Here is a 21,771-nt window from a genome sequence, read left to right on the forward strand (position 1 = left end):
CTCTTATTGGCAAACTTGTTGCCAAACAAAGACACCTTAGGTGCAGGTTCATAGTTTCCTGAGGGTGGAGTCACAGGTAGATAGGGTAGTGAAAAAAGTATTTGTCTTTATTGATCTTTATGCTTATCTTTATTGGTCAGTTGCGGCTGTACAGGACATTGGCTAGGCCACTTTTGGAATACTGCATTCAATTCTGGTCTCTCTGCTTAAAAAAGATGTTGTGAAACTTGAAAAGGTGCAAAGATTTACGAGGATGTTTTTGAAGGGTTGAAGAGTTTGAGCTATAGGGAGAAGCTGAATAGGCTGGGGCTGTTTCTCCTGGAACGTTGGAGGCTGAGGGGTGATATTATAGAGGTTTATAAAATCAAATGGGTCATCGTTAGGGTGAATAGCCAAGGTCTTTTTCCAAGGGTCGGGGCCACCTAGGGTTTAGGTTTAAGGTAAGAGGTGAAAGATTTATAAAGGACCTAAGGGGCAACTTTTTCATGCAGAGAGCGTTGCATGTATGGAATGGGTGACCAGAGGAGATGGTGGAGGCTAGTACAATTACAACATTTAAAAGGCATCAGGATGGAGCTTAGGAGGATATGGGTCAAACGCTGGCAAATATGACTAGACTAATTGAGGATATCTGGTCAGCATGGATGAGTTGGACTGAAAGGTCTGTTTCTGTGTTGTACAATTTGATGACTCTAAGATATGACAGGGCAGTTAGATAAGTTCAAAGTCATCAGGCAGAATTAATATGATTTTCTGTAACTATTGACTAAGCTATTGGAGTTCTATGAGGGCATAATATGTGCTGTGAATCAAGAGGAACAAGTGAATATTTTGTACTAAGATTTCCAGAAGGCATTTGATAAGGTGCCACATCAAAGATGATTGCAAAAAATAGAAGCTCATGGTGTAGGGAGAGCATACTAATATGGATAGAAGATTGGTTGGCTAACAGGAAGCAGAATGAAGACATAGGTGGTTCTTTTTCACAGTAGCAACACATAATGAGTAGTGTGCCACAAGAATTGGTGGTGGGAACTTGAGTATAAACATTTACAATTTATATAAATGACTTGATCAGTGGTCTTCAAATTTGAATCACAAGATCACTTTTTGAATTTAAGTACTACCCAAAATCTAACCCCGAGAAAATACAGAATAAATTGCTTATTTTTAAAATACAATTCTATATGTAATTATTCATTTTGTCTTCAACTCACCAAGTCTAAGTGTGACACGTGTGACTGCATATTATCTGCCAGTGCCTTGAAATCTGGATTATTATTTGAGACAGCTGTTTTATACAATCAATCAAATAGCTGACTGTGTGGTGGGTGCAATACTTTAACTTGATTAGCTTCAGTTGGGAGAATGATATCCCATAGGGGAATATGAAGCCAAAGTAAGCTTTTGTTTTGAAATTACTTATTTTTCTCTGTTTACGTCATCAAAAATCACTGCTCCTTCATCTGATTTTCATCTCAATATAATTTTGTAGAATAATCATTACTATATCAAGTCCACTGCTTTATAAGTCAAACAGCCAGTGGAATTTGGTAACTAACCCACCAATATCTACTTGTGGGCGGCACGGTGGTACAGTGGTTAGCACTGCTGCCTCGCAGCGCCAGAGACCCGGGTTCAATTCCCGCCTCAGGCGACTGACTGTGTGGAGTTTGCACGTTCTTCCCGTGTCTGCGTGGGTTTCCTCTGGGTGCTCCGGTTTCCTCCCACAGTCCAAAGATGTGCAGGTTAGGTGAATTGGCCATGCTAAATTGCCCGTAGTGTTAGGTAAGGGGTAAATGTAGGGGTAGGGGTGGGTTACGCTTCGGCGGGTCGGTGTGGACTTGTTGGGCCGAAGGGCCTGTTTCCACACTGTAAAGTAATCTATTTGGGAAGAATGGATTTGAAACAAACATAACGATTTGTTCTATCACATCTAATTCCTGAAATATTTGTTATATTCTTCTGCTAATTTACTCGGGTGTGTATTGAGGTTTTTAGAGTAGATTTCTTCTTTGATTTGTTTTTATAACATTTTCTCCAAACTCAGGAAATGTTTCAGCATTTTATTTTTTAACCGAGAAGACCATAGACCTAATTTCAATTTCAAAGCATTCTCAACACCGATCATATGTGCTACGTCTCAGTGAATTCTCTGCAATTCGCAGTTCAGCTCATTCAGTTTTAGCATGTCTGTAAGGAACCTGAAGTCCACTCGCTGGTCACTTGATTTTTGATTTAAAGAAAGTGACGATTTCAGGCATCAGATCTAAAAATCTTTGCAGGACCTTCCCTGAACTTATTCACCTCACATCAGTATGGAGGATTAGTTCTCCATAGGCAGCATTGAGTTCAGTGAGTAAGGATTGAAACAAGCAGTGCTAAAGGACTCTAGCTCAAATTGAATTTACATTCTTAATAACAAATTTCATAATATAAAAAGAGCCCATCTACTTGCCAAAGCTTGCGAGTACAATTGCAAGTCACAAGAGAAACTAGGATCATTCCTGCAAAATGTAACAAAGCTTGCATTGGCAATATGCATAGCAGATACACCATCACTTATGACGGAAACCAACTTCTTGATTGGAATATTTTTCTCAAGTAAGTACCTTTTGGACAAGTTGCAGATCGTCACCCTTGTTCTTCTTTTTAAGAGGCACAAAGGTGAAAAGGTCTTTTTTAATTGTTATGTCCTTGAAAACCATGCACACAAAAACAAGCAGCTAGACTATGTTAGTCATAACAATGGACTCATTGAACTGCAGTGAGAAGCATTCACAGATCTTCAGGCCCTGTTTCATTTGCTGAAATATGACAAAGCTTCCACTTGTCTTACTACTATGGATGGACCAAGTGACACATGTGGATTGCTCTTATTATTTATTCTTCATTCTTACATTCTTTGAATAAAAAATAAGTGGCCGCGGTCATTGCTTCTTTCACCAGCTATGAATGATTTCTTGTGTTTTGCCATGACAATAATCACATGATTTGAGACCTCCATTTTTAAAGCATGTGTAGAGTGAACATTCACAACACAGTATGGCATATCTGAACTGGGCATGACCCTTCGTAATTGTCTCTGCCTTTTTTTTTTCAGCAGCAATCTTCAACTCCTTCAGTTTATCCACACTGCTTCCACCAACTTTGCTAGAGCACAAATAACTTGAAGGCATGCAGCTGCAGCTTGCTGACTGGCCCTATGAATAGCCCCAGACCAGGGCTATTCATGTTTGCTAACATTTGTTGCTTTAGAAGTGAATAAGAAATGTGTTGCTTGTGCATCTGTGAGGCAACTTTACTAAATGTTATGCTTTCATCATTTCAATGCCTTCAATCATATGTTGGGGCCATACCTATATGAATCACTCCAGTTGTTTTATACCATTCAGTTTCTGCTGTAAGCTGCCCAGTGTCACCTCCCACATGATAAACTTATAGATATGTGGTGAAGTGTCATTTTTCAGCCCCAGAGATAATGCTCGAATAAAGCAGTACTTGGACCGCTTACTGCCAACTCCACGGCCCTTGATCAGATTCCTCAGTGACTTTTCCTTAATGAGGCTGATTTGCCTCCTTCTTCTTTCTTGAGATCAAGCAAGTAATTAAACAGATTAACTCAGACAAGGCTTTAGGAAATGATTAAATTCCAGCAGAAAAGTTTTAAAATGGCAAACCATGACGCGATAGAGGTCTTCCATGATGTCGTCTTATGCATTTGGAATGAAGAATACATAAATGGCTTTTTGCAATGCTACGATTGTTGCTCTGTACAAAAAAAAAGGCAGCAAAGTGCACTGTGGCGAGCAGAGGAATCTCAATTCTGTCCATAGCTGGAAGATTTTTGCTCATTTTATCCTAAACAGACTTATCATTCTGGCAGAAACAAATCTATCTGAGGCTGAGTATAATTTTTGCCCAGGTCTCAGCATTGTTGACATGATGTTTATCAGACAAATTCAGGAAAAATGCCTCAAACAGAGCTTGGCACTTTTTCACTGACCAGACAAAGGCCTTTGACACACTCAATCAGGTAATCTTCTGGCAATCCTGAACCAACATAGTTGCAAAAAAGAATTAGTCATGTTCATACAGCTGTTCCATGTTGGAATGACAAGCCAAGTCCTTTTAAATAGAATATCATTAGCCTCCTTTCAGAATTTGAATGGAATGAAGCAGGCCTATGGTCATCAATCCTTTTATCTTGTGACCTTCACCATGCTGTTAAGAATCTCGAAAAGAGTGCATCTCCAATATCATCTTGATAGCTCACTCTTTGACCTGTGGTGTTTTTGTGCAAAGACCAAAATGCCTTTGGAACACATCCAGGAAGTCAATTTTGCTGATAACTGTATCCAGTGGCTCACTCAGCAAGAGATTTTCGGATTGTCATTGACAGATTTTCACAGGCTCCAAAACTATTTGTATTGATCATCAGTCTTATCAGCCCTTATCAAATTCCAGTGCTGTTCAATAAGACATTTACAATGATACAAAGGTGCAAAATGTTGATAGCTTTATACACTGAGGAATCATTATCTCCAACAATAGTTTGCTTGATAAAGGATTATAAACTAAGATTAGCAAACTGAACCAGTTGCTTGAAAGGTCTCAAATCAGAGTACTAAACCATCACTAGTGTGCAGTTCTGGTCGCCTCACTTTAGGAAAGATGTGGAAGCTTTGGAGAGGGTGCAGAGAAGATTTACCAGGATGTTGCCTGGAATGGAGAATAGGTCGTACGAGGATAGGTTGAGAGTGCTAGGCCTTTTCTCGTTGGAACGGCCAAGGATGAGGGGTGACTTGATAGAGGTTTATAAGATGATCAGAGGAATAGATAGAGTAGACAGTCAGAAACTTTTTCCCCGGGTACAACAGAGTGTTACAAGGGGACATAAATTTAAGGTGAAGGGTGGAAGGTATAGGGGAGATGTCAGGGGTGGGTTCTTTACCCAGAGAGTGGTGGGGGCATGGAATGCACTGCCTGTGGGAGTGGTAGAGTCAGAATCTTTGGTGACCTTTAAGCGGCAATTGGATAGATACATGGATGGGTGCTTAAGCTACGACAAATGTTCGGCACAACATCGTGGGCCGAAGGGCCTGATCTGTGCTGTATTGTTCTATGTTCTATGTTCTATCACATTAGACTGACTACCGAGATCAAGTTGTATAATGTTTGTGCGATTACTTCTCTCTTTATGCTTCTGAGCCCTGTACTCTATTACAACTTAAAAAAGTTGGAACAATTTCACATGTATGGTCTTCACTCTATCCTCAGGATCTGTTGACAGATTACAATACTCAAGATCTTAGACTGAGTTCAAACAACACATATTGAGGAGATGCTCCTGAAAGCATTACTGCACTGGCTAGGGCAAGCAATTAGAAGGGAAGACCATTGCATTCTGACATAGTTACAGTATAAAGAAAACAACAAAGACAAGTTTAAAGGAATTCCAAAGTGGTATGACCACAAGACTAACAAGCTGGAAATATCAGCTGGAGAACTCTGACCCAGAGTTTTTGTCATTTTTAAAAAGAATCATGCCAATGACTCCTTGCAGTCCATGAACAATGTCATGAAGCAGCGTTTAACCATGTTGACACATGAGTTCCAATGCCCCTTCTGCCTCTGACACAGTGCACGCAGACTGGGGCTATATAACTATCAGTGTTCACTGTTGATGAGTCTGTACATTAAGTTTTTTGATCTGGAAGGACAACAATCATTATCAGTTGCTTTTGCTAACCAAAATATTTGAGCTTCCCAACTTGATGCCACCTTTACAGCAATTCCCTTTTGAATATCTTCAATCAAGCCTATGCCCCTACCACAGCAATAAAATAGTAGAGTCACCAGTGACACTTACAGCAATTATGTACTATCCCTTTTTCCCTACTAATACTTCAGTGCAACCTTTTTATAGTCAAAATCAGTATTCTTTCCCAAATTCTCTTTTCCATTGTTTTGCTTGTTGAAACTGCCCTTTCTTGGTTCCTTCTCTTGTGCTCTAATTAACAGTATTTCTGAAGTCCTGTAAAGATCTATCCTTGCCGCCTCCTCTATATGACAAAAGCCTCGATCTCTGCAACATTACAGTTCCCCTGTAGAACTTGGGCCCCAAAATCAAAGTTGGCATTGCAATACAATACTTAGGGAGCATTGCACCATTGATTGAAACATAAAACTGAGACACCCTGTTCAGATTAATGTAAAATATCCTAAAGCACTATTTCAAAGAAGAGCAGGGAGTTATCCTAGTGTCCTGCCTAACTACTCTGTCACTCAATTTTTTTTAATGAACCAATATAACCACCTTTTCCCTTCTCTCTCATTTGCTTGTGTCGCTTTCCTTGAACTACATTTACACTATGTATTAAAACCATTACTATGGTACTGAGTATCACATTTTCACCACCTGTGTAAAGAAATTTCTTCTAAATTTTCTGTTAGATTCCTCAGTGACTATCTTATATTAGTAGACTTCTCTATGAGGAAATAAGCTAGAAAGTTTGTTTTCAGACTTTTCATCACCATACTAAGTAACATCAGCAGTGAGCCTCCGGTGAAGCACTGGTGGCATGGCCTACCTTTTATTTATGTGTTCAGGTTTCCTTAGGTTGGCGATGTCATTTCTTGTGGTGATGTCATTTCCTGTTCTTTTTCTCAGGGGGGGGGTAAATGCGATCCAATCAACGTGTTTGTTGATAGAGTTCCGGTTGGAGTGCAATGCTTCTAGGAATTCTCATGCATGCCTCTGTTTGGCTTGACCTAGGATGGATGTGTTGTCTCAGTCAAAGTGGTGTCCTTCCTCATCTGTATGTAAACATACTAGTGAGAGTGGGTCATGTCTTTTTGTGGCTCGTTGATGTTCATGTATCTATCCTGGTGGCCAGTTTTCTGCCTGTTTGTCCAATGTAGCGTTCGTTACATTTCTTGCAAAGTATTTTGTAAATTACATTAGTTTTGCTTGCTGTATGTATAGGATCTTTCAAGTTAATTAGCCGCTGTTTTAGTGTGTTGGTGGGTTTGTGGGCTACCATGATGCCAAGAGATCTGAGTAGTCTGGCAGTCATTTCGGAGATATCTTTGATGTAGGGGAAAGTGGCTAGGGTTTCTGGACGTGTTTTGTCTGCTTGCTTGGGTTTGATGCTGAGAAATCAGTGGACTGTGTTAATTGCGTACCCATTCTTTTTGAATACTCTGTAAAGATGATTTTCCTCTGCCCTTCATAGTGCCTCTGTGCTGCAGTGTGTGGTGGCTTGTGGAAATAACGTTCTAATGCAGCGCTGTTTGTGGGTTTTGGGATGACTGCTTCTGTAGTTCAGTATTTGGTCGGTGTGTTGTTTTCCTGTAGACTCTGGTTTGAAGTTCCCCATGGCTGTTTGCTCTACTGCGAAATCTAGGAATGGCAGTTTGTTGTTGTTTTCCTCCTCTTTAGTGAATTTTATGCCAGTAAGGGAAAATGATGGTCTTGAAGGTTTCCTCTAAGTTTTTTTTAGTGATGACAAAGGTGTCATCCACGTAGCAGACCCAAAGTTTGGGTTGGATGGTTGGCAGAGCTATTTGTTCGAGTCTCTGCATTACTGCCTCTGCTAAGAACCCTGATATTGGAGATCCCTTGGGTGTTCCATTGGTTTGTCTGTAGGTTTTGTCCACAAGAAATAACATCACCAAAGGAAATGACATCACCAACCCAAGAAAACATAAACACATACATAAAAAGCAGGCCATACCACCAGTGCTTCACCGGAGGCTCACTGATAATGTTATCTGGTATGGCGACGAAACGTCTGAAAATGAACCTTCCAGCTCAGTGAGCACACTTACGTCCAGAACCTCAATCTGAGTCACAAATCTTCTCAAAACCCGTTAAAGTTCCACCATCAGGTTACCATTTCTTTTTTGAAGGGAAAAGAGATCCAGTCTAATAATCTTTTAAAAAAATGATGACCCATACAATATGTTCTAACAGTGGTTCGATGCAGGTTTAGCAGAACTTCCTTGCTATTCAATTTTATCCTTTTGCTTTGCTTTTAATGACTTTGTTAACTTATGGCATGACTTTTAGTGAACTGTATTTGTACTCAAAGATCCCTTTGCTCCAATATCCTACCTAAACTTGCACATTCTGAACTGAATTGAATCATTTATTGTCACTTGTATTCAGTATAAAATACAGTGAAAATTGTTTACGTAAGCGCCACTCATATTAACTTAGAATAAAATTTTTAAAAAAGATAATTTAAAAAACTACACTGGTTTGGTGACAAGTAGAGTAGAGCATTCAATTTTGAACATTACATTTTAGGAAATGCAGAAAAGATTCAAAAGAATGTTTCCACGGTTGAGAGACTTTAACAATGTGTTGAAGTAGAGAAGCTGGAATTGAGTGCAGACATGATACAGATATTCAAAATCCTACGGACTTTAGATTACATTACAGTGTGGAAACAGGCCCTTCGGCCCAACAAGTCCACACCGACCCGCCGAAGCGCAACCCACCCATACCCCTACATTTGCCCCTTACCTAACACTACGGGCAATTTAGCAAGGCCAATTCACCTGACCTGCACATCTTTGGATTGTGGGAGGAAACCCACGCAGACACGGGGAGAACATGCAAACTCCACACAGTCAGTCGCCTGAGGCGGGAATTGAACCCGGGTCTCTGGCGCTGCGAGGCAGCAGTGCTAACCACTGTGCCACCGTGCCGCCCACTTAGAGTAGATAGAAAGACACTCTTCTCTGGAAGAAAGGTTAAGAGACAGATGATGTAGATTAAAAGCAAAGAGTCAAAGCCAACTTGAGAAATAACCTTCTTGGAAGGAAAAACCAATTGATAGCATTTATATTGTCTATTGTATTTATTGGTCTTTAGCCTGTTTTTTACCTGCAGGAGAAGGAATAACTTATTCTTGAGTAAGTATGGGCCCGAAATATTAAACAAAATACACTGGCTATCATTTAGTGGTGGCTGGCAACTTTGACTAAAGGACTACAGGCTTGCTGCCACTCAGGCATTGATTTAGTCACTCACATCCTCAATTAGTTGGAGCAGACCGCAGCAGCACCAGAACCAGGTGACTGCGTCAAGCAGTAAGGGCTTAAGATGCTTGAGGAAGTTGAGAGAAAGCCTAGGTTGCTCAAGATGGTTCTAACTCCACCTTCAGCCTTGTCATCTTGCCATCTTGCCATCTGTCTCCTCAAACCTCTTTCCTCACTCCTCCATGAGACTACTACTCTCCTCCTGACTTCCTTCAAACCAATCCTGGCTCCCCTTATCCCTTCACCAACTACTCTCCACCCCAATTCTTTCTTTCCCACCACACCTTGTCTTCTTTTCTTTCTCAACCCCACCTCTCAGTCTTCTTCTGTCTCCCATCCCCTGTCTCTCTCTCTATCTATCTTAACCCCCAGACTATGTGCATGGTTATGATCTAGAATACACTTATAGAAAGGGTGGTGAAGGCAAATATAATTGTGGCTTTCATAATGAAATGTGACAAACATCCTGCTTTCCACATTGTATACATTTGAATTCATTCAAAGCGTTGCTGCCCGCACCCTAACTTTTTTTTAAGATTAGATTAAATTGTTGCATGAAGGACTTTTCACTTATCAGCTTTAGAACATAGTAAATAGGGGTTGGAGTAGGGATTTCAGCTCCTTGAGCCTGTTGGTACGATAATGGCTGATGTTATCTCGGTCTCAACTCCTCTTTCTCCTCCTTAACTTTACTCAATATCTAAGAATCCACTGCATTCTGAGGTAGTGAATTCTGGAAATTTCAGAGAAATAATTTACTGTCACCTCTGTTTTAAATCTGCTATCCCTTATCCTAAAACTATGATCTCTCATTCTAGATTGCTCCATTTGTGTTTGCTCAACTGCATTGACTCCTACTTTGACAACAACTCTAATAGACCTAAAAATCTAATTTTCAGAACCCTCCATACAAACTCACGTCTCCCTCCAGCTCATATTTCTTCACAATATCTGCACTCCTCTAGTTCTTAAGTGGGATTAGAACACAGAACATTACAGCACAGTACAGACTCTTCAGCCTTCGATGTTTCGCTGACCTGTGAAACCAATCTGAAGCTCATCTAACCTACACTATTCCATTTTCATCCATATGTTTATCCAATGACCGTTTAAATGGCCTTCAAGTTGGCAAGTCTACTACTGTTGCAGGCAGAGCATTCCACGTCCTTACTACTTTCTGAGTAAAGAACCTACCTCTGACATCTATCCTGTATCGATCACCCCTTAATTTAAAGCTATGTCCCCTTGTGCTAGCCATCACCATGCGAGGAAAAACACTCTCACTGTCAACCCTATCTAATCTTCTGATCATCTTATATGTCTTAATTAAGTCACCTCTCAACCTCCTTCTCTCTAACGAAACCAGTCTCAAGTCCTTCTTCTTTTCTTCTTACCTGGCAACGTCCTGGTATTTAGGGTTACACCATAAATAATCTTTTTATATACCCATTATAAATTATTTTATAATGGGAACTGCTAAAATAACCATACCTGTGATGCGACTGGAAAGCTTACATTCGCAAAAAGATATGAAATGCTTATAAAGCTGATTTCCATTATAAAGATAGCGATAGCAACATATAATAGTCAAAGGCAGGAAGAAATCTACGTAGATTAATTATTTATAATATACAATCAATAGATACAGTGATTGGATGAATTGGTAGATTCTACTAAATTCCTGCTATCAGACTATACAAATCTGGCTGAATTCATTACAAAGCAATAGGTAGAAGGTTATATTGAGTTCCTGCAAATTCTTAGATTTTCCATTTGATCTTGCAAGGTCCTGCTCCTTAAAATGTTATTCATCTAAGTTCACAGTTGAAGGAAGTGTCAAAATTATGCTGAGAGATCCATTACAGAGATCCAGGGACCTGTGAGATCCAATGTGACCTGAGCAGATACCCACTGCCCCATGCAAATGGCAGGCCACATGTCAGTTGCACAGTCATCTACTAGTCCCTTTCATTAACTCAGAAATTCCAGGATCATAGCCCTTGATTTTTTTTGATGTCCTGACCACTTTCAGGAGACAAACAAATTGGTAAACTGCAAGAAGTTAACAAACCCTTTTCCACAATGAATTATCTATGTACCTGTTTTGAATTCCACTTGAATCAAGTTTTACTCCAAAATAGATTGCACCAAGAAAGAATCCCAGAAGACTATTAAGAAAAACCTGCATTGAGATTGTAGAATAATGTTAAGTCACTTCAGCAGATATGCACAAAATTCACATATATTTAAACTAATGCTTAAATCAGATTCCTCTCACCTCGGCAATAGATGATTGTGGGTTTCGAACAAAATTCTTAAATATCCGATTACTAACCCAGAAAAGTTGATGTAAGAAGCTTGTTGTATATGTAATTGACTGCATTTGCATTTCTTTTATTTCTTTATCACCTCTGTTTCCTTCTATCTGCATAAGTATTTCCACTGTCTCTTGATACTGGCTTGATTTCATATAGGATTCAGCCAGCTTCTCTGCAAAAGTTTTTTCCTGTTTCATGTCTGATGTTGATTTTCCTGCAACTGAAAAAAATAAACAAATCTATAAAAATACCAGCATTTCACCTTGAAAGGTCATAGACCTGAAACATTAACCACATTTCTCTGCAAAGGTGCTGCCTGACCTGCGGAGTTTGACTGTTTAGTTTAAGAATTTGACAATTTCTGTACTTTGTTGTGGTAATAATAATTAATCATGAAAATTTTCAATTACATAGTACTTTTAATATTAAAGAGCATCCTCAGGTTCCCTCTTTTAATGGTAAGGGAAATGTGACCTAGTAATAAGTAAACTTGAATCCTTAAGTTTAGATTACTTACAGTGTAGAAACAGGCCCAACAAGTCCACAACAACCCGCCAAAGCGCAACCCAACCAGACCCATTTTCCTACACCTAACACTACGGGCAATTTAGCATAGCCGATTCACCTAACCTGCACATTTTTGGACTGTGGGAGGAAACCAGAGCACCCGGAGGAAACCCACGCAGACACAGGGAGAATGTGCAAACTCCACACAGTCAGTCGCCTGAAGCGGGAATTGAACCGGGGTCTCTGATGCTGTGAGACAGCAGTGCTAACCACTGTGCCACCCATAAAACTTGAAGAACTGGTCCAACAACCAATTCTTTTTTATCTGCTGCCCACTCCATGTGCCCCTTAATTTTTCTTCCTTGTCATTCATTTGGCCATACCTGCCTAAAATAATACTTAAAGAAAATTTTGGGGTTTCAGTTTACTTAGAAAAACTAAAGTTTTTGGTGGTATCAGTTATTCTGCCAGTTGTTGCGGTATTAGTTATTCAAAAGAGATCCAAAGAATACATTTTACAAGTTTGTGTTCATGGCAGCTCTGCATCAGGACATGTACTTTGGAAACTTGAATAGAGTTCAGTATAAGAGTGCATAGTATTTAAACAATGTGGAGAATCAAATTGGTTTGATTCCAGCCTCAGGCAACTGTGTGTGGAGTTTGCACATTCTCCTTGTGTCTGCGTGGGTTTTCTCCGGTGCTCCGGTTTCCTCCCACAATCTAAAGATGTGCAAGTAAGGTGAATTGGCCATGCTAAATTGTTCATAGTGTTAGGTGCATTAGTCAGAGGGGGATGGGTTACTCTTTGGAGGGGTCGGTGTAGACTTGTTGGGCCGAAGGGCCTGTTTCCACACTGTAGGGAATCTAATATAATCTAATCATCTGTTTGGCCAAAGTCCCATCCTAACAGACCAGTAATTTGAACTCCTGCATTAGGACACACATAATGAAACTTGTCATTTTCTTTCTTCAGTTGTATGTTCAAAACGTTAACCACAATATGCTTCATTTCTCTGTAAATCAAAAATCATTAGTTTTAGGAGGAATAATGAACTCAAATATCTGAAATATCATCATAAATACCTGAACTTTCATTGTCTAAACCTGCTGCCAGCTGACGATTTTCTTTATTATCAGAGTCTCCATTCATAACATCTAAAAAGAAATCCGCTGGATTGTTGAAGGTTTCGCATTCATAGCCTAAAACAAAAGACACAACATCAATGCTTATATACTGGAATACCTTGCAAAATCAAGTACCTAGGAATTTTAATGAAACCAATTACTTTATATTCCCCTTTACAGGCCTTTCCGACTATTACAGACAAAGGAGGAGAGACAAACTCAAACCCCTAATTGCCTTCCTCTCTATCTGCAATCACTGTGGTTTAGTTTTGAAAAGGTGTGTGTGTCTAAACCTCTGATAGTCACTTTATATGGACCAGCAGCAGCAAACATTTTGTGAGTTTAGACAAATATACACTCATCCTCAAAGATCTAATACTGCATCAGTCAAATTGCGTACATTCAGATAGTGCTCTTCTACAAGTATGAAACTGACAGTGTAGTTATCAGTTCATGGATTCTTGATAATCCAGTGAAGGAGGAAGTCTTTCCCACTCCTGACTTGGATTTGGGATAAGTTCAAGTAGCTAGGATGGAGTATCCAAAATAATTGCAGATTTCATTGAAGAGAATGCTGTTCATCAGGTTACATAGACATGCATTTACGGCTGTTATATCAGGGGTCTAATTTCCTTACAGGAAAACCTGAAGCTCTGAAACCATGCTGGAAGGTTTGTTATTAAGCTTCTCAGTTCTTGAAAGCTAAGTTGGCAGAACCTTTCTCTACAGCTGCTGCCTTGTCAGTGTTCGTCAGAAGGTCTATGGGATAACAGGGTTTCAATATGAGGAAACTATTGGAAGCAATTCTGCAGGACAAAGTTATTTTGCATTTGAAGTAGAAGGGATTAATCAAGAACTTCAGCATGGTTTTGCTAAAGCGTGGTCATGGCTTACCAACCTAAATTTTTCAAAGATGTTTGGCAGGTAGATCGGTACAATGCTTTTGATGTAGACTACTGGGATTTCAGCAAGGCTGAATGGGAGACCAATAGCAAAGCCAATTGTGGATCCAAGGAAATTTAACAAATTGGATCCACAATTGGCTGAGTAGCAGGAAGCAGAGGGTGACAGTTGAGGAGTGTTTTTCCAATAGGAATCAGTGTTGGTGCTCTTGCTGTTTGGGATTTACTGCATTGGAATACTGCATTCAATTCTCGTCTGTCTGGAAAGAAGTTGTTAAACTTAAAAGGGTTCAGAAAAGATTTACAAGATGTTGCCAGGATTGGAGGATTTGAAATTGCTGGAGAGGCTAAATAGATTGAGGCTGTTTTCCCTAGAATGTCGGAGGATAAAAGATGACCATTTGAAGTTTATAAAATTTTGAGGAGCATGGATAGGGTGAATAGTCAAGGTTTTTGTCCCAGGGTAGGGGAGTCCAAAATGAGAGGGCATTGGATTAAGGTGAGAGGGAAAAGATTTAAAAGGGATCTAAGGGGCAACATTTTCATGCAGAGAATGGTGCATGTATGGAATGAACTGCCAGAGGATATGGTGGAGACTGGTACAATAAGAACATTTTAAAGGCATCTGGATGGGTGTATGATAGAAAAGATTTAGAGGGCAAAAGGCCAAATGCTGGCAACTAGAACTAGATTAATTTAGGATATCTGGTTGGCATGGACAAATTGGACCAAAGGATGATTCATCTCTATGACTCTAAGTGATTTAAACTTGATTGTAGGAAGTAGGTTCACAGATGATACAAAATTATACCGTATGCCATTTCATTCACCTGTCCTAATACCTCAAGACACCAATGTACATGCTCACCATGATCCTACCATTCATCAGATATTGGATGCATCAAGGATCAGAGGCATCTTGGTTGAGCATGTACATCGGTCTCTTAAGGTATCAGGACAGTTGGATGAAATGGTTCAGATGGCATATTAGTCAAGGCATAGAGTTTAGGAGCAGGGAGGTTAAGCTGGAACCATTCAAAATGTTGGTTAGGGCACAGCTAGATACTGTGTACAGCTTTAGAATCATAGAGTCATACAGCATGGAAACAGAACGGTCAGTTCAACCCCTCCATGCCAACCAAGTTTCCCCAATCAAAACTAGTCCACTTGCCTGCATTTGGTCCCTATCCCTCTCAACCTCTTCTGTTCATGTAGCTATCTAAACGTATTTAAAATATTGTAACTGTAACTGCATCTACCACTTCCTCTGGCAGTTTATTCGACACTACTCATTGTCCCTCAGGTCCCTTTTAAATCTTTCTCCACTCAGCTTAAAAATACTCTCTCTAGTTTTGAACTCCCCCACTCTAGGGAAAAGACCTTTGCTATCCACCTTATTTATGCTCCTCATGATCTTATAAACCTCTATAAGGCCACTCATCAACCTCCTACACTCCAGTGAAAAATGTCCCAGCCTATCCAGCCTCTCTTTATAACTCAAACACTCCAGTCCCAACAATGTTCTTGAAATTCTTCTCTGAACCCTTCCTATTCCGGTCAACTGGAACAACACATCCATCTTAGGACAAGCCAAACAGAGACATGCACGAGAATTCCTAAAAACATGGCATTCCAACCGGAACTTTATCAACAAGCACATCGAGTTAGACCCCATCTACCACCCCCTGAGAAAAGGAACAGGAAATGACATCACCAACCCAAAAAAACCCAAACATATAAATAGAAAGCAGGAATCATGTACACTGCTTTGCCTGAGGCCCATTGAAGATGTTACCTAGTAAGGTGATGAAACATCTGGAAATGAACCTCCCAACTCAGCAAGCAAGCCTACATCCAGAACCTCAATCTGAGCTACAAATCTTCTCAAAACTCACTAACTCATTTGGATAGTCAGTATGGCTTTGTGTGTGGGAAATCATTGAATGGCATTGTGTATATGGACTTTAGCAAGGTCTTTGACAAGGTACCATATGTAGGTTCTTGAATAAGTTAAATTTCATGGGATCCAGGGAGAGCTGGCCAAATGGATGCAAAATTGCTTGAAAGTACAAGGTAATGGTCGAGGTTTGTTTTTCAGACTGGAGGCCTGTGACCAGCAGTGTGCCACAGGGATTGGTGCTGGGTCCACTGTTATTTGTCACTTATAAAAATGATTTGGATGAGAATTTAAGAGGTATGGTTAGTAAGTTTGCAGATGACATGAAGATTGGTGGAATAGTGAAAAGAGCGATCTGGGAATACAGTGAGATCTTGATCAACTGGGCAAGTGGGCTGACGAATGGAAGATGGAGTTTAATTTAGAGCTAGAACAAACAGAGTTGTTGTCTTCGGTTTTGTAGCCCATGCCACGAGTTGCGAGGTGAGGAATTGGGAGAGAGAGGATTTGAACACATGGCTACAGGGATGGTGCAGGAAGGAAGGTTTTGGACTCCTGGTAAATTGGGGTTCTTTCTGGGGTAGGTGGAACCTCTACAAACAGGATGGTCTTCACCTGAGGGCTTCCAATATCCCGGGGGGAAAATTTGCTAATGTTCTTCAGGTGGGTTTAAACTAATTCAGCAGGGGGATGGAAACAAAAATTGTAGCTCCAGTGTCCAGGAGATTGTGAGTAGTGAGGTCAGAACTAAGATTTCAAGAAGCAAGAAGTTGGTTTGAAGTGTGGCAGGAGCATCCGGAATAAGGTGGGTGAACTTGTAGCATGGATTGGTACCTGAGATTTTGATGTTGTAGCCATTTCAGAGACATGGGTACAGCAGGGACAGGAATGGTTATTGCAGGTTCCAGGATTTAGATGTTTCAATAAGAACAGAGAAAATGGTAAAAGAGGGGGTGGTGTGCCACTGTTAGTCAAGGATAGTACTACGGTTGCAGAAAGGACATTTGAGGACTTGTCTACTGAGGTAGTAGGGCTGAGATTAGAAACAGGAAAGGAAAGGTTACCCTGTTGGGAGTTTCCTATAGGCCTCCAAATAGTTCCAGAGATGTAGATGATAGGATAGCAAAGATGATCTTCGATAGGAGTGAGAGTGACAGGGTAGTTGTTATGGGGAACTGAGGGACTTTAATTTTCCAAATATTGATTGGGAATACTATAGTTCAAGTATTTTAGATGGGTCAGTTTTTGTCGAATGTGTGCAGGAGGGTTTATGTAGACAGGCCAACAAGGGGCAAGGCCACATTGGATTTGGTACTGGGTAATGAACCAGGCCAGGTTTGGAGGTAGGTGAGCACTTTGGTGATAGTGACCACAACTCAGTTATGTTTACTGTAGCAATGGAAATGGATAAGTATGTACCACAGGGCAAAAGTTATAGCTGGGGGGAAGGCAATTAAGATGCAATTAGGCAAGACTTAGGATGCATGGAATAGGGAAGGAAACTGCAAGGGATGGGCACAGTTGAAATGTGGAGCTTATTCAAGGACAGGCTACCATGGGTCCTTGATAAGTATGTACCTGCCAGGCAGGGAGGAAGTTGTTGAGCGCAGGAGCAGTGGTTTACTAAGGAAGTTGAATCTCTTGTCAAAAGGAAGAAGAAGGCTTATGTTAGGATGAGCTGTGATTGCTCAGTTAGGACGTTTGAGTTACAAGTTAACAAGAAAGACCTAAAGAGAGAGCTAAGAAGAGCCAGGACAGGACATGAAAAGTCACTGGCGGATAGGATCAAGGAAAACCCTAAGGCCTTCTATAGGTATATCAGGAATAAAAGAATGACGAGAGTAAAATTAGGGCCAATCAAGCATTGTAGTAGGAAGTTATACGTGGAATCAGAGGAGATAGGGGAAGTGCTAAATGAATATTTTTCATCAGTATTCACACTAGGCCGGATGGGATTTATCCCAGGATTCTCTGGGAAGCCAGACTGTCGAGCATTCAGCTTTGATCTTTATGTCATCATTGTCTACAGGAATAGTGCCAGAAGACTGGAGGATAGCAAATGCTGTCCCCTTGTTCAAGAAGGGGAGTAGAGACAACCCTGGAAATTATAGATCTGTGAACCTTACTTTGGTTGAGGCTGTTTTCATTAGAGAGAAGGAGGTTGAGAGGTGACTTAATTGAGATGTACAAGATAATCAGCGGGTTAGATAGATTGGACAGTGAGAGCCTTTTTCCTCAGATGGCGATGGCTAGCACGAGGGAACATAGCTTTAAATTGGATATAAGATTGGATATAAGATTGGATATAGGACTGATGTCAGAGGTAGTTTCTTTACTCAGAGAGCAGCAGGGACATGGAATGCAATGCCTGCAACAGTAGTAGAATTGCCAACTTTAAGGGCATTTAAATGGTCATTGGATAGGCATATGGATGATAATGGAATAGCATAGGTTAGATGGGTTTCAGATTGGTTCTAAAGATCGGCACAACATTGAGGGCCGAAGGGCCAGTACTGGTCTATAATGTTCTATGTTCTAATTTAGATAAATGCAAGGTCTTGCATTCTGGTGTGTCAAACCAGGGCAGGTAGGGCCCTGGGGTGTGTTATAAGACAAAGATATCTAGGTTACAGGTTCATAGCTCCTTGAAAGTGGAGTCACAGGTAGTCAGAGCGGTGAAGAAGGCTTTCGGCATGCTTACTTTCATTGGTCAGAACATTGAGCATAGGAGTTGGGATGTCTTGTTGCAGTTGTACAAGACATTAGTAAGGACACATTTGGCTGTCAATTATACAAATATCACTGCTAAGGGCCTCGCAATTTCTTCCCTAGTTTCCCACCATGTTCTGGGATTATCACTTAATCAGGTCTCGGAGATTTATCCACTTTTATGTTTTTAAGATCTCCAGCACCGACTCTTCCATAATATGAACCATTTTCAAGAAATCAGTATTTATTTCCTTGCGTTTCCTAGACTCCATAACTTTCCCCACAGTAAAACCTGACACAAAATATTCATTTAGTATCTCTCCAATCTCCACATAGACAACCTTGTTGATCTTTAAGGGGCCCTATTATCTCTGCAGTTAGAACTTCCAAGCAAGTTTATGGGACTCTTCCATTGACAGAAATCTAGCTTTCAGAAGAAAAGTGGAGCCAACAGCCTGTTCATCTGTTTAGGTAGATATAAATGATTGCTTATTGGAATTTAGAGAAAACAGAAGTGTGCTTTTAGAACATAGAACAGTACAGCTCAGTACAGACCTTCGGCCCTTGATGTTGTATTAACCTTTTATCCTACTCTAAGACCAGACTAACCTACATACCCTACATATCTTCCATGCACCTATTCAAGAGTCGCTTAAATGTCCCTCATGTATCTGACTCTATTACCAGTGCATTCCAGACCAAGAGGAAAAGGGAAGCATGCATAAGGTCTAGGCAGCTAAGAACATAACGGGCCCTGGAAGAATATCGGAAGAGTAGGACAAGTCTTAAATGAGGAATCAAGCAGGCTAAAAGGGGTCATGAAATAGCTTTAGCGAGCAGAATTAAGGAGAACCCCAAAGCATTTTATTCTTATATAAGAAGTAAGCGGGTAACTAGAGAAAGGATTGGTCCACTAAAGGATAATGAAGGAAGGCTGTGTGTCGAACCTGAGTGAATGGGTGAGATTCTGAATTATTACTTTGCATTAGTGCTCACTGAGGAGAGGAACATGATGAATGTTGAGATTAGAGATAGAAGTTTGATTAGTCTGGATCACCTTGACATAAGTAGGGAAGATGTGTTGGGTAGAGGTCATTAAGGTGGACAAATCCCCAGGACCGGATGGGATCTATCCCAGGTTGCTGAGGGAGGCGAGACAGGAAATAGCTGGGGCCATAACAGATATCTCTGTGGCATCCTTAAATACAGGTGAGGTGCCGGAGGACTGGAGGGTTGCTCATGTTGTCCCCCTGTACAAGAAGGGTAGTAGGGATATTCCGGGTAACTATAGACCAGTGAGCCTGATGTCGGTGGTGGGAAAGTTGCTGGAGAAGGTACTGAGGGATAGGATCTATTTATATATAGAAAAAAATGGGTTTATCAGTGATAGGCAACATGGTTTTGTGTGGGGGAGATCGTGCCTTACCAAGTTAATAGAGTTCTTCAAGGAAGTGACCAAGTTGATAGATGAAGGAAGGGCTGTTGATATCATATACATGGACTTTAGTAAAGCAGTTGACAAGATTCCCCATGGTAGACTAATGGAAAAGTGAAGTCATATGGTGTGCAGGGTGTTCTAGCGAGGTGGATAAAGAACTGGTTGAGCAACAGGAGACAGAGAGTAGTAGTTGAAGGAAGTTTCTCAAAATGGAGAAAGGTGACCAGTGGTGTTCCACAGGGGTCAGTGTTGGGGTCACTGTTGTTTGTAATATACATAAATGATCTGGAAGAGGGCACTGTTGGTATGATCAGCAAGTTTGCAGATGACACGAAGATTGGTGGAGTAGCAGAAAGCATAAGGGACTGTCAGAGAATATAGGAGGATATAGATAGACCGGAGAGTTGGGCGGAAAAGTGTCAGATGGATTTCAATCCACACAAATGTGAGGTGATGCATTTAGTCAAGACTAATTCTAGAGCAAATTATACAATGAACGGAAGAGCCTTGGGAAAAGTTGATGGGCAGAGAGATCTGGGAGTGCAGGTCCATTGTACCCTGAAGGTTGCTGCACAGGTGGATAGAGAAGCCAAGAAGGCATATAGTATACTTGCCTTCATTGGACAGGGCATTGAGTATAAGAGCTGGCAAGTCATGTTAACATTGTATAATACATTGGTTCGGCCGCATTTAGAATACTGTGTACAGTTCTGGTCGCCACATTACCAAAAGGATGTGGACGCTTTGGAGAGGGTGCAGAGAAGGTTTACGAGGATGTTGCCTGGTATGGAAGGTGCTAGCTATGAAGAAAGGTTGAGTAGGTTAGGTTTATTTTCATTAGAGAAAAGGAGATTGAGGGGGGGACCTGATTGAGGTTTATAAAATCATGAAGACTATGACAGGGTGGATAGAGACAAGCTTTTTCCCAGGGTGATGGATTCAATAATGAGAGGCCACGCTTTCAAGGTGAGAGGTAGAAAGTTTAAGGGGGATACATGCGGCAAGTCCATCATACAGAGGGTGGTGAGCGTTTGGAACACTTTGCCAGCAGAGATGGTTGAGGCAGGCACGGTAGATTCATTTAAGATGCATCTGGATAAATGCATGAGTAGGTGGGGAGTTGAACATAGAACATAGAACAATACAGCACAGAACAGGCCCTTCGGCCCACGATGTTGTGCCGAACATTTGTCCTAGCTTAAGCACCCATCCATGTACCTATCCAATTGCTGCTCAAAGGTCACCAATGATTCTGACTCTGCCACTCCCACAGGCAGCGCATTCCATGCCTCCACCACTCTCTGGGTAAAGAACTCACCCTTGACATCTCCCCTATACCTTCCACCCTTCACCTTAAATTGATGTCCCCTTGTACCCGGGGATCTGACTGTCTACTCTATCTATTCCTCTTATCATCTTATAAATCTCTATCAAGTCACCCCTCATCCTTCGCCGTTCCAACGAGAAAAGGCCTAGCACTCTCAACCTATCCTCGTACGACCTATTCTCCATTCCAGGCAACATCCTGGTAAATCTTCTCTGCACCCTCTCCAAAGCTTCCACATCTTTCCTAAAGTGAGACGACCAGAACTGCACACAGTACTCCAAATGTGGCCTAACCAAAGTCCTGTACAGCTGCAACATCACTTCACGACTCTTGAATTCAATCCCTCTGCTAATGAACGCTAATACACCATAGGCCTTCTTACAAGCTCTATCCACCTGAGTGGCAACTTTCAAAGATCTATGAACATAGACCCCAAGATCCCTCTGTTCCTCCACCTTACTAAGAACCCGACCGTTAACCCTGTATTCCGTATTCTT

General features: G+C 40.9%; 1 protein-coding gene across 1 annotated transcript in view; it reads right to left on the reverse strand.

Moving 5' to 3' along the window:
* LOC122561374 (broad substrate specificity ATP-binding cassette transporter ABCG2-like) overlaps positions 1 to 21,771 on the reverse strand; it is a 96,419-nt gene that overhangs the window by 21,149 nt on the left and 53,499 nt on the right. Inside the window, exons 6-8 of the mRNA XM_087999274.1 lie at positions 12,960 to 13,076; positions 11,330 to 11,583; positions 11,151 to 11,233 (exon numbers count right to left, since the gene is read on the reverse strand). Coding sequence (XP_087855400.1) covers positions 11,151 to 11,233; positions 11,330 to 11,583; positions 12,960 to 13,076 — 454 coding nt within the window. The remainder of the gene's footprint in view (positions 1 to 11,150; positions 11,234 to 11,329; positions 11,584 to 12,959; positions 13,077 to 21,771) is intronic.

This window comes from Chiloscyllium plagiosum, unplaced genomic scaffold (assembly GCF_037043375.1).
Source record: "Chiloscyllium plagiosum isolate Xiang-an unplaced genomic scaffold, Cpla_swu_hap1 HiC_scaffold_22, whole genome shotgun sequence".
In the NCBI taxonomy this organism is placed as follows: domain Eukaryota; kingdom Metazoa; phylum Chordata; class Chondrichthyes; order Orectolobiformes; family Hemiscylliidae; genus Chiloscyllium; species Chiloscyllium plagiosum.